General features: G+C 36.0%; 1 protein-coding gene across 2 annotated transcripts in view; it reads left to right on the top strand.

Annotated features, from left to right (window-relative positions):
- The window catches only part of CPNE3 (copine 3), a 28,961-nt gene extending 15,966 nt beyond the window's left edge, over nucleotides 1–12,995 (top strand). For both annotated transcript variants that reach the window (XM_058021006.1, XM_058020997.1), the window contains 9 exons: nucleotides 1,958–2,056; nucleotides 3,189–3,275; nucleotides 3,837–3,896; nucleotides 4,872–5,005; nucleotides 5,432–5,486; nucleotides 5,588–5,639; nucleotides 6,282–6,415; nucleotides 8,495–8,731; nucleotides 10,117–12,995. In XM_058021006.1, coding sequence (XP_057876989.1) covers nucleotides 1,958–2,056; nucleotides 3,189–3,275; nucleotides 3,837–3,896; nucleotides 4,872–5,005; nucleotides 5,432–5,486; nucleotides 5,588–5,639; nucleotides 6,282–6,415; nucleotides 8,495–8,731; nucleotides 10,117–10,227 — 969 coding nt within the window. In that variant the 3' untranslated portion in view covers nucleotides 10,228–12,995. The remainder of the gene's footprint in view (nucleotides 1–1,957; nucleotides 2,057–3,188; nucleotides 3,276–3,836; nucleotides 3,897–4,871; nucleotides 5,006–5,431; nucleotides 5,487–5,587; nucleotides 5,640–6,281; nucleotides 6,416–8,494; nucleotides 8,732–10,116) is intronic.
- The last annotated feature ends 456 nt before the right edge of the window (nucleotides 12,996–13,451 follow it).

The following is a 13,451-nucleotide window of genomic DNA, read 5'->3' as shown; positions in this document are numbered from 1 at the left end:
ATGTTATTGAAAGATTAAACAATGCCTTTAACACTTTTATATGCATACAGTTGCATGTGTAATGGGCTGTTTGGCATAGTAAGTAACGCCAGCAATTTTTCTATGAGTGGCTTTTCACCTCTTGAAAGGCTTAGTTTGTGTATGCCCAGCAGTGCACAAACCAAGTTGATCCTTTATCTTCTGGATTCATGGTTATCTTCCACCATTTGAGTGTGTTTGCAGTCAGTGAAGTTTTTCTGTGTCTCAAATGTGAGTCTTTCATCTGGAGCATGCATGCCTAATTCTGCTGGGAAAAATATGTTCAATCACATTGTTCCCTACTGCTATTGCATGTCCAGGAGGGCATATATGGAAAGAAAGGAAATGCTTCTCTCTTGTCTGGAATAAATATTAAAAATTGGCTTAAATGGGTCAAACATATCAAGCAAGACAAATTTTTATGCCTTTGAAATAAAAAGGAGATATATTTACCAGCTGTGCTAGCAGGTATCAGAACTATTGGGTCAGGAAATATGTTACATTTTAAATTTCAGCTACTGAAGCACTTTGCTGAGTATTTGATTGGCATAATTTATGGCATTCAGAAGAATTTACATAGCATTTGCCATGAACATTAATTAGCCTGTTGGTTCTTTGGCTGCTTGTATAATTTAAGGTGCTGTTCAGTGCATGTGCATGCATTTTTTTATTTATTAGTGAATTCAAAATGTTGTAGTAGTGCAAACTGCAAGATAGAGGTATGTTCTGTGCAGAAGAATTCCCAATCTACCCATCATGTTTTGTGCTTCAATATTCCTGTTTGTTGTCAGAAATTTAATTTCTTTCAGAATCTCAAGTGTGTGTTGAAGTTGTTTGTTTTGCATTTTTATTTCTATCTGAAATGCTCAAGTAATCAGTTAAATTGATTCTTGAATGTAAGTTACAATATTTTTAGACCTGAAAGATGGACATGCAAATAGCTGTGCAGTTTAAGCCATACATTCTCTGAATTTTTGTTGAAGCTTGCATTTTGATTCCAAGTAATGTGGGATACCTACTTGACTCTTGATTTATTATTGTTTCTATTTATCATCATAATTATTAAATTATTTTAGTATATTTTTATGTGGTTTGATTAAGTTAGCACTCATGTCTGTGTTGCTGAACTGAAATTAAATATCAGAAGTGGATGAAATTCACATAAGCTTTTATAGATAAATAACCAGCTTTTTATGTAGAAAGGTACATTGATCACATTTTCAAAGAGAAAAAAAAAACCTGTTTTTCACTTCTGCCTTCTTTGGCAGATTGGGCTGTTAGAAGAGGGCATTGATTAAATAATAAAGCTTATCATTCAACTCTCACTGTAAGAAAAGAGATTTTTAGTTCACATTCAGATCCATGAAGTGTAGATCAAAGTTTAACAGATCCACTGTTTAAGTTTTCTAATCTTAAAAAATAAAAATTCATATATTGTGTCTAGCTTCAGGGCTGAACCTTCATATGTTTATGAATTCTGTGTTATTTTGAAGATTAATGAAGTAACATAAAAGTGTTACTAAAACTCTTGTGATTGCTTACATAACTGATTTACTAAATTTTTAGCTGGATGCTCAGATTCATGATGAATGTAAAAAACCCTGTGTGGTTTTCCTACTCTTCCCAACACCCCATCACTCTCAAAACATAGTTCTTCAATATAATTGATGTTACTTGCTCATGTAAGACCTGACACTACTTAGTATTCTCATCTCTCCTTCACTTGAGTAGAAGATTAGATTCAAGACTGAGTGTATTGGCATCTACCCAATTTTAATGTTTTTTAAGTGCAACCCTATGCAGTTCTAAAACTTCAATGCAAGAAAAACTCTGTGATATAAAAGATACAGGGATTGGGATGTTCAGGTTTGCCATTTCAGTGTTCATTGTTTTTGTAGGGCCATTTGTGTTACTTACACTAAGTAATGCTGCATTTTAGGTTGAGTGCTATGACTACGATGGTGATGGGTCTCATGATCTCATAGGAAGTTTTCAAACAACGATGTCAAAACTGAAGGAAGCATCTCGGTCATCACCTGTAAGTGTTACACAGTCTAAGGTGCCTGGGTGTTCTTGATAAGCTATTTCATTCATATTGCAGCAAAACCTGGGTCACCTGGCCATGGGTGACCTCCAAGTTGGGCTAGGTCATGCCTTGACATTGCTATTGTAGTTGAGGCTTAAACAGCATTTGCATTGTTCATCCATTTTCCTAGGATTAGTGTTGTGGTTACAGTTTATTATTATGTATCTAAATGTCCTACCATCAGCACAAAAAAAAATCACTAATCATAAAAATACAGAAATAAAAAAACCCTGGATGGTCAAAAGACAGAATGCAGCACAAATTTAACTACAGCTAAAAGACCAAAGCTTGTAGTATTTTTTTCAAATATTATTTAATCCTTTATGCCAAATGTGGCACTTATTAACTATTATATATACTTCAGTGAATATGAGAAAATTCAGTATTTATGCCACTGCACAAAAATGCAGCTATGTTACATTAGGTGGCTTTTTTCTAAAGTGATACTACCCTTCCTATCTTACGAACTATAATAGTTTCCAAGTCTTTCAATAGGCAAGGTTTACATGTGGATGACAAAAGTTAGCATAGCAAAAATAACATAAAAGTATTTGTTTTATAGATATCTGTGTTATCAATATGTTTTACCATATTTTCCTTTAGTCCTGTAAAACCTCCAGAACTATTTCTGCATTAGAAATACTGGAATCTATATACAAGAGTGCATGCTTGTACTTTCCTAATATTTTGAGTGTTGTATTTATACTAAATAATAAGAATAATAGTAATTGCAGCCACAGGTTCTGGAAACACTGATGCTTTGTTTGAATTGCTATGTCTTTAGCAAAAAGAAAGTTGTTAGCAGAATCCTCAGAGGGAGAATGGTACAGAATTTCTTTCTTTGTTTGAAATACATTTGTCAAAACAAATGCGTTTGTAGAGTTTTGGATAAAAGAGGATTTCTATCTTGAGAATGGTTTTTTCTTGCTGATATTGGGCAGTCTGGGTTTAATTTTGCTGGATTATGAAATGAACTTCATTTTGAATATAAGCCCAAAGTATGAATCCTGAAATAAAAGATGATTAAACTTGTTACATAAATGATATGATAATATTTTTGTTGCATTTGTTTGCATTCATGCAGGTTGAATTTGAGTGCATCAATGAAAAGAAAAGACAGAAGAAAAAGAACTATAAAAACTCTGGCATCGTGAGCGTTAAGCATTGTGAGGTCAGTAATATATTCTGGAATTATTCTGGTTTTAAGTGTTAAGTTGTAACAACTCTTCATCCTCAAATTGTAAGAAACTTTAAAATGTCTGAAAGTTCCACATACAGAAAATATTTAAGGGACTCTGGTTTGTACAAGAAGACAAATTGAGAGCTGAATTACATACCTGTCCCCCCTTGTCCCTTCACTTTATCTTGAGAAGAAAGGTCACTTAACGAATTAAGTAATTTCTGAACCACTGCATTTCCCAACTCGCTGTTTTATGGCAAAGTAAAAAACTCTGTCATAATGTGTTATTTTATAAATGAAAGTTGTTTTGGAGCTGCTTTGGTGTATGTCTATAGTTTTGTTGAAGGCCTGATTCTGATGCTGTCATGCAGCCATATGGTGGCATGTGTTGCAGATATCCTGGTTGCAGTGAAAGGGTGGGATAGCTCTAGGGCAAAACTAATGCTTTTAATGGGTAAAAACAGCATATTTGGAACCTTAGAAGTTGCTACAATAATATTAGCTGGGTTTTCTCCCATTGAAAAAACTAAAATTTCTGTCTTCTATTTTTAGATTATTGTAGAGTGCACATTCCTTGATTACATCATGGGTGGGTGTCAGCTGAATTTCACCGTAAGTTAAATCATTTATATGAATACTTTTTGAGTTTTGGAGCAAATTGAAGTATAGAATTGATTGGCTGTGTACTTTATTTGATTATTGTATTTTTTTCCTTGTCAACTTCATTTTTGTTCTGTAGCATAGAGCAGGATGCTATTTTGCCAGAGTGCTTCTAGTCTGTTCAGAAAAAAATAGTCTTTACACTTGGCAAATGGTTCTGAACCTATGGTTATGTTCATTAGGAACTAGCTAAGTTGTGTGGGTGGAGATCAGTGAGAAATTTACTGTTCTTTGAAAGCAGCACACAGAGGTCATCATATGGGTTAGAACCCTTAAGTTATGTAATTTGTGAACCAAATTCATCACAACTAACAGTACGATATCTTCACCTTATTAACATGCTTCATCACCAAAGCAAAAAAGACCTGTTGAAGTCAGAGAGGCTTCTGTGGAGCCTGACTAGTTGTACTTCTGAGAAGGAAGGTGTGTGTGTGTGTGTGTATCAAGATACAGAATTAAATTAATTTACCAGATTTTGAAGAGCTGCTGTGAATAGTAACTGAAAGCAAACACAGTGAAAGCCTGACAGTGTGCCCAGAAAAGCTGCAGATGCCCCATCTCTGAAAGTGTTCAAGTCCAAGTTGGATGGGGCTTTCAGCAACCTGGTCATGTGAAAGCTGTCTTTGCCCATGGCAGGGAGGTTAGAACTGGATGATCTTGAAGGCCTCTTCCAAGCGAAACCATTCTGTGATTCAGATGAAAGTAATTTTGGCCCTTCTGGAGAGATGCAGAGCTTTTGAGGGTTTTGTTGGGACATTGTTTGAAGAGTGTTAATATTCCAAGAAACCTGCATCCAAGTACTGTGCCTGTTAGAATTGTAGATGTCGTGTTTACTACTCTTTCATGGTTTTCACTTTGGCTTTGCCAGAGATAAGAAGCATAATTTAACCTTTAAGAGCAATGAGATATGACTGCTGCATTTGGCAGGTGGGGATAGATTTTACAGGCTCCAATGGAGACCCTCGCTCTCCGGACTCTCTGCATTACCTCAGCCCCAATGGAGTTAATGAATACTTAACAGCCATTTGGTCTGTCGGGATGGTTGTTCAGGATTATGATACGTAAGTGTTAGATTTTTATTTGGATCATGTTTTCACATATGTATAGACACTTGTGGTAGCTTTTTAAACCAGTGTTGAATATGCCTGCAGATATACTGGAATGCAACTTGTGAGCTAAGTTATAGAACTAAAATACCATCATATAATTGCAAGTGTAGGCTCGTGTCTACTGCAGACCAGCAGGGCTTTTCATAATGGATGAAAAGAGCAGCACTGATTTGAATATATGCTTGCATTCTTGCCAGTTCGGTATTTAAGACTACTTTGGGTCCCAGAAACAATTACAGTGAGGAACTTCTGTTTAATTTTGCCTCTTAAATAACATTTTTAATGATGAAAAGCAGCACTGATAACTACACTTACTGATCTATGGCAGCTTTTAATGGAAGGGTACTGACTTTGTTTTCTTTAAAATTGCTTCTTTAGAGATAAGATGTTTCCAGCCTTTGGATTTGGTGCACAAATTCCTCCCTCCTTTCAGGTAATGGAATGTGTAAATTCACTACCTAAGACAGCTGAAAGCACTTACTTCAGGAGGAGATTGTATATGCAGTCCTGACTATGTTTTCTGTGTCTTCACAGGTATCTCATGAGTTCCCAATAAATTTTAATCCTTCAAACCCATTCTGTAATGGTAAGTTTGAGAAAGTAACATCAGACCTAGAGAATAAAATACCTAAGTTGACAGCATCAAGACACTTGAAAAGTGAACTGAAGCTTGTTGTTGTAATTAATTAATTTGTTTCGTCCTGTAGCAGCAAAAATTTTATAACCAATTTCTTACTTAGGTGAAATAGCATTGCATCTGTCTTCTGTAATGATTTGTTAAAGAAGTGGTTTAAACAGGCAGGGCACAGGGCTGGGAACAGTTCTCTTGTGCTGTCAAGACACTTTATGCTACTTAGCTGCTGGGGTGGAGTTGTCTGGTTTGAGTGTGGTGCTGCTAATGCCTGTTCAGTGTGGCCTCTCTGATCAGACTACCAACCAGCACAAGCTGCCAGGTGAAGAGAATTGCTGTAGTTGTTTCACACCCTTGAGCACAGAGTATGTGGCCTGTCTGTTCACACAAGGCCAATCATGTTATGTATGTGCCTTAAGCATTGGTCAAAGGGAAAGCTTCCATCCCTCATGGCTTTTTTTTCCCACCATGGTTTGTTTTAAATCTTTGCGAAATCACCTCAGGTAACTGATTTATACAGCTTTAGAAAAATCAGGTGCTTCAAAATACCCTAAATCTAATATTAAAAAAAACGAAAGATCTGTTTCTGTTCTCTAGGGATCCAAGGCATTGTTGATGCATATCGAGCCTGTCTTCCTCAAGTGAAGTTATATGGACCAACAAATTTTTCTCCAATTATAAATCATGTGGCAAGATTTGCTGCTGCAGCTACTCAGCAGCAAACAGCATCTGTAAGTTCTTTATGGTAGTCGTTGTTTCTCTACTTTTTTCATTGTCCTTCTTGTTTAGAAATACTTTTTTTCTCTTTAAAATTTGTGAGTGTATTCATTTGACAGTTGGCCTTTACCTTGTGAATAAATGCTTGTTACCCTTAAAACAAGAGAAAAGCTAGTTGTTTTTTGCAGATTGTACATAACAGTCCTCTTAACCAATTAAATAAATAAACTCTTCAGATTTGAAATAGAAACTGAGAAGTACACAACACCTTTATGGTATCTTCTGTTGAAAGCTCTTGCAGTGCTATACAGTTGCTAAAGTCTAATTTAGGCCTTTATATCTAAGACAGTGATTTAACCTCAGCTAAGAAAAAAATTCAACTAGCCCTTGTTTCACATTAGATAGCTGGGAGAGAGGATTAACTAAGGTAGTGAAGAAGTGGATGGTATAGCTCCTGACACATAGGTACCAACACGGATAATTACCTGTACTATAAACGTTTAGGTGCTGTATGGGCTGTGCCCTCCTTCATATTAACATTTTATACATGAGTTGTTGACCATATTAAAAATAGAAATTCTGAAGACCAAGTCTTGAGTATTCAGTCATGTTGATAATGCATGGAAGTTCACAAAATCCTAAATCACGGATGACAACAAATACTGGTGTATTGGATGTCCTGTAAAATCAGGAAATAAAATTAGCTATTTAAAATGTAAATTTATCTGTGGAAACCAATTTGAAAAGGAGCTATGGATTTTCATATGCCATGAGGCTGCTAAGGTTTTACCCTGGTAGTTCTTCACTAGTAGCTGTAAAAAAAAAATAAAAATGTATGTATAAATATACGTATATGTATGTATGTCTATATGTCAGGAAAGGAGCAAACCTCTTGTTGGTTTTGTTTTTCTTTGGGTTTTTTTTTAACTTTTATGTAGTATGCCTAGCAAGAGATTTGTTTTTCCTGCCTGAAAGGATGTATTGAAGACAATTTGCTACCTTGACATTTAATACATATCATAGTGATTTGGGGTTGGCTTTTGATTCTGATGCTGGTTTTTTTTTCCCAATATGGAGGAAGTATGAGAAGAGAGAAATAAATCCAGTGTGATGTGCTATCCTGCTATAGTTGCTTATAGCTTTCTGTGGTCATAACTGCTTTATAGATGTTCTTGCTGACGTGGGGGAGCAGACTGGCAGAAAGCAAGGAAAAATACAAGATAAGGGAAGAACAGTTATTTGAAGGCAGATGAAGGCAGATGGGAAGGAAAGTAGTGAAGAGCGACTTCCAGGAATAATGGGGGGAATCTTTGGGGACTTGAATTTATGCTATTCAGTAATCATATGAAATGAAGTGAGGGAACACTGGAAATTCAAGAAGTGTTTGCTAATTTCCAGACTTGGTACTTCTAGCTCATTTTTGGTGTTCCAATCCAGAACAGAAGCGAGGATGCCAACTTTTAGAAGCCCCGACAGAATAGTGGAAGCAACTCAGGTGGTAGTTAATTAAGTTACTGATGTACTACAAAGATACCTTGATAATTAACTTCATGAAGCAACTAGAAAACATAATTAGAGGAATTTGGAAATGGCTGTGTGTTTCAGCACTGAAAGGTGTGGTTTAGGACTTTCTGGATACAATAAATGAAGTAAATGGTAGTGTTTCATAAAGGTATTGATGGACCAGAAAAGAAAAAAATACAAGTTTCAAAGGTGTTACCTTTCCAAAACCTCAGTAAACTGCCTTCTATCTCAGAACAAATAATGGGAAAATAGGTTAACTGTTGGTTTGTCTGGGGATTTTGGAGGAAAGAAGGGTGATACCACTGGAGTTTTGAATGGTGGCTGCTTATTGACACCTTTTATAAAAGATTATATTGTCCTTACAAGATTTTCCAGATTGTGTAGATGAAGCCTGACCACAAATTAGACGTTTGATTGTAAAATTCAGTGAGCGCACTGAACGTGCCAAAGTGACAACACTGTGTAGTGTTGTGAGTTTGTATGTGTATCTGTATGTGGGTTTTTCTAAGTGTGCATGGCTAAATGATTGCTGTTTCTTTGTCATAACACAGTGTTTATTGGTTTGACAGCAATACTTTATACTTCTGATCATAACGGATGGTGTGATAACAGACCTTGACCAAACTCGAACTGCCATAGTTAATGCCTCCAAGTTGCCCATGTCCATTATCATTGTTGGTGTGGGAGGAGCAGACTTTGATGCCATGGAGTTTCTTGATGGTGACGATGGAGTTCTTAGGTCCTCATCAGGAGAACCAGCTGTCAGAGACATTGTCCAATTTGTGCCATTCAGGAAGTTCCAAAATGTAAGTAATCTTACTGATATGCTTAATAAATATTGTAGAAGTATGCTGGGCTTGCTAGGATGTCCTGCATCTAATCCTAAGCTTTTGTGTGGTGTATCCAATATGTACTCTTAAGACAAGTCTTTATCAAATACAAAAAAAAAAACCCCAAATCCCTCAGTTCTACTTCCAGCACTGCATTTCTGGCTAGTTTCTGCACCTGAATGACCCTTGTAAACTCCCTCAGACTTGATTAAATGAATGGATAGGTTTTTTTATTTGTGAGGAAAAACTTACTATTACTTTTTTCTTATGGTAATTTTTATTTTTATTGTGGATGCCCATTTATGAATGTGAATTAGTCTCACAAATTAGTGCAGTATTAAAATTCAAGGCTAAGTTATAATCAGGGAGGTCAAAATCAGTAGAAACTCTGTGTGACCATGGTAGTAGTGGTAGTTTTCATTTTCATAAAAGTAAATACCAGAAAAAGGTGGTGAAAGAATGAAGTCCTGGTATTCTTTAATTTCTGTAAAATCCAAGAATGTATGTGTAGGCCAATGGAAGTCAAATTTTAAGCGTCATAATGTTGAAAATAGTTGACTTAAGACCCACCCAAATTTCCTCAGGATGGGCAAATAATATCAATATTTTTATTTCCATCCTAATATATATTCTAATTTTGTTTCATGTCTTCGTATTAACTTGTTAATAATACCCCTTACAACTTCTTATTTTGCTTTTATATTTTTACTTTTAATAGAAATTCTTAGTTCAATCTGAGTATTTCAGGCAAACTGAAATGAGAAAGCAAAATCAATACAGAATATGCATATCAAGTAATGCGCTTGGATGTAGATTAACTAGGGTCATTGCTCAGTATATTCTATATTCACATGCTTTCAGTTTCTAGAGAAAGAGATTTTTTTTCTTATGGATATTTAGTCTTACAGTAAAAACAGTATCTACAGAAGAGCTGCTCCATAGAAATACTCATAGCTGCTCATCCATAGTTATTGTGGATGAGACTTGATGCAAAAGATTGCAGATGATTTTGACAAATCCCTGAAGGGTCATCTTAAGCAGATAGTGGAAGTATGTTTACATGGCTGAAGTCTGATATCTGCACTGCATATTTTGTGTGACAAAAGGTGTGTTCAGACTTGGCAGCCCTTTACTCAGCTCCTGTTACTTCAGATGGCACAAGACAGCCATCTGATTCATGGTAACAGGAGTGAGAAGGTAAGAGGGAAGCTTCTGTCTGTCTGTCATACAAGGGCACTGTGTAAATCCTCTGTAAAATTTCAGACTTTAAATTGGCCTCCTAGAGGAGGTGCTTATTATTTGCCTTAGAATCTTCATTAGCAGTTAGTGGAAACTGATGCTTGGTGTTCTTTTTTTATAAGTCTCCCAAAGAAGCTCTGGCTCAGTGTGTCCTGGCAGAAGTCCCTCAGCAAGTGGTGAACTACTTCAGCACCTACAAACTTCAGCCTCCTAAGAATCCTGCTGCAAAATGAATGGGCTGAGCAGAGGAAAGACTTTGTGCTTGCTTTACTTGCTGTATCTACAGACTTTGGTTCTCAATATACTTCTGTATATGTGTACTCATGCCTCTGTATCACGATGCCAGATGTTAGCTTTTGCCTACAAATCACTTTGCCAAGTGTGCCTTTAAAGGGCCAAAAATGTAATGGTATTTAAGTTTCATGTTGATTTGAGAGAGTGTGCTTAAATGGATGCATTTGATTTTGAAAGGAGTGGAAAAAAGAGTTTCTATTAAGCCACCATAACACAATTTTGATACAGGTGTTTCATATTCAGACAAGTGCCACAGAGTGTAAAGGCCCTCCTTGCACAGCTGTTTCTTCTTTGCTACTTCAGTGCCTTTGGGCAATGCCTGGGATTCAGGGCTGTGTGAACATAAGCCAAAGAAGTCATTAAAGTATATATTCTTTTATACTATGCCTTCTCTTAAGGTAGTATGGGAATAAGTAGGGTGAATTAAGGTAAACCTCTGACATCTCAGCATGGTAGTACTGGCCTATGAGGCTACTACTGTAAAGGCTGTAAGTGTTCCAATGTGCAGTGTACTGGAAAATGGAAATTCCAGATTTATTTTGGTAGGGGTTTTGTGGTTTTATTTTGGAGTTCCATACCCCCCCCCCCCCCCATAAAACAGTCATGACTATTGATATTTAAAGGGATTTTTGTGAAGTAGGAATTTGGTTTTTAGTTTAAAAGTTTTCTCTGATTTAGAACTGCATATTTTGAGGTAAAGCAAGTTCTTCAAATTACTACTTGTATTTACTTTTGTCATATTTTGAGTCATGTTGCTTTTCCACGAGCCCACTAATGAAAAGTGCCTACAAAAAATCCGATATTCCCTTTTTCTCTCCTTTTAGGAAGACTCAAGAAAGTCAAGTCTCTCAAGCCCTAATCCTATAATTGTACTGCATTTCTCTAGGGCAAAACATTTCTGATTTATTTACTTGGGTTGAGTTTTCCCTTCATCTTTTATACCAAGTGTAAATCATGTGTTTGCTTAGTGAATAAATGAAAGTTTCTTGACATCCAGCTGCATACTCCTTGCTGAGGATCTCCTCTGAGCCTGTCACTGTGTGTAACATAAGTGGATGGAAAGGTCACATTTATCACTTCTGAAATGCCAATCTTGAACATTAATTTTGCAGTTTCACCTTTGAAGTGGTTTAGAGTTAGACATCCAACTTATCTCATGTGGATGGTCTGGCTCTAGTATGTAAGAACAGAATGGGCTACTGCTAAATTTAGCACACTTGGACACTCAAGATTTCACCAGGTCATAGTGTATTGACTTTTAGCTGCTGGAGCTGCATAGTGTGCTGCTTTTTTTGTTTTGGTTTGGTTTTTTGTTTGTTTTTTTTTTTTTTTTTTTTTGTTTGTTTGTTTGTTTTTTGTTGGGATTTTTTTGTGTGTTTTACATGTATAATCCTGTAGAAAGTCTGAATTCACATTAACGTTGATGGGTGAAGGATATATCTATTGAGATTATATTACACAAGACATACCAAATGCTTTGTAGACAGTTGACGTTTATCAATCAATCATGAATGGATATATTATCTCCACTCCATTTTTCTTGGTGGAAGGGGATCCTAAATACTATCAAGTAGTGAAATGTTAAGGAAGAGAGTTTGTTTCATGTTAAGCCAAGCTCTTTCCTTTTTAAAAATGTAATTCATATATTTATGTTAAAAAAATCTGTAATCATCTTTTTATCAGTGTAGTTAAAATCTGTTACTACTTTATGTATAAATTACAATGAAGTGTCATATCACATATGCAACTCAAAATGTTGAGATCAAGGAAGTTACTATAATAAACCTAAATCACACTGCTGCAAATTGAGAGTGAATGATTTTGGAAGAGTAAACTGTTTCACAGCTGTCTGCTTCATGTACACAGAGAACTGGATGCAATATTAATACTTTGCATTAATTGTAGTGGATGATAGGAGTACTACTGATAGAAGTACGGGATACTACTGAAGTTCCTCTGAGCTGTCTGCCAAAGATAAAATGCTGCACCTGTGTCATGTGTTACCAATTCCATTTTAAGTTGCCATGGAAGTGCATTTAAGTGTGTTAGTATGTATCGCTATACTAAGTATCTGCTGCATGTAAAAGAAAACCTGTTGTTCTGTCTGCATTCTATACATAAATTCTGAGTTTCTATGGTAGAGATTTCATTACCTCTTATTAGAGAATTGCTCCCATGTTCCTCAAGCTTAGGGAGTTAAAATAGCATATCAACAACATCTAATTCTCAGTGTGCCCTATTCTTTTTAAACTAAATGTTTTAGACAGGACCATGGCAAGAACTGGTATAACTTAGAGAAGTGCAGCTAATGCCTGTTGAAAACTTCCAGGGCAGGCTAAAGTGATATTTTGAGTGAAGAAATGCAGCAGTTTGTGAGTCAAGGGGAAGGGGAGTTACTGTGCTGTTTTGCTATTTTTTCTTTATTTTCACATGTTAAAAGTGCACTAACAGCTTTCGGGTGACAAAGCAAAATGTTGTCCAAGTTTGTAAAGTGAATGTGCTCGTAGGTCACTGGCACCACCTTGTGATAAAAGTGATGTATGGCAATCTTTGTCATCAGATGCTTTTTGCCTTGTATTGGTCATAATATATACATATGTACAGCAGAGAGCTCACCTGTAACCAGAATTTTTTACTTTTATATGTATTTCAGTTCTGATGAAGTTAACTGATTTATAATACCTGTGCATTAAAACTATCATTTCAATATACTGTTCTGTGGTGCTTTTGTATTCAGCATGTCCTGTGTAATGCTAAATGCTGTTTTTGTGATTCCTATGGTAAGTATGCCACAAATTTATAACAAGTATAACAGGGAGGGAAAAAATGCCTTTCCACTTAGTGGTAACGACTCTGCAGTTTATTCTTCATAAAGCATCTTAAACAGGCTTCTAGCAAGAAGCTATTCTGAAGTTGGAGAGTTTTAACTGTGACTGTTTCCTATTCTGTGCCACATTAGAGTTCTCCCATGCATGTTGTTTCATAAAATTATTCAAAACTTTTTATCCCAGAATAATCTCTACATTTTAGTTAGAGAGGCATAGAGAGATGGTTACTTGTAATTTTCAAATACCTTATCCTACTTTACCCTTTAGTTTCTTTACATTCAAATGTAGCCAGATCTGAGGGACTGAATTAGGACACTAAGATACAGGAGCCAGTG

This window comes from Melospiza georgiana, chromosome 1 (genome assembly GCF_028018845.1).
Source record: "Melospiza georgiana isolate bMelGeo1 chromosome 1, bMelGeo1.pri, whole genome shotgun sequence".
Classification (NCBI taxonomy): Eukaryota; Metazoa; Chordata; class Aves; order Passeriformes; family Passerellidae; genus Melospiza; species Melospiza georgiana.
Note: the sequence above shows the minus strand (reverse complement) of the source record. Positions and strands in the feature narration are given on the sequence as shown.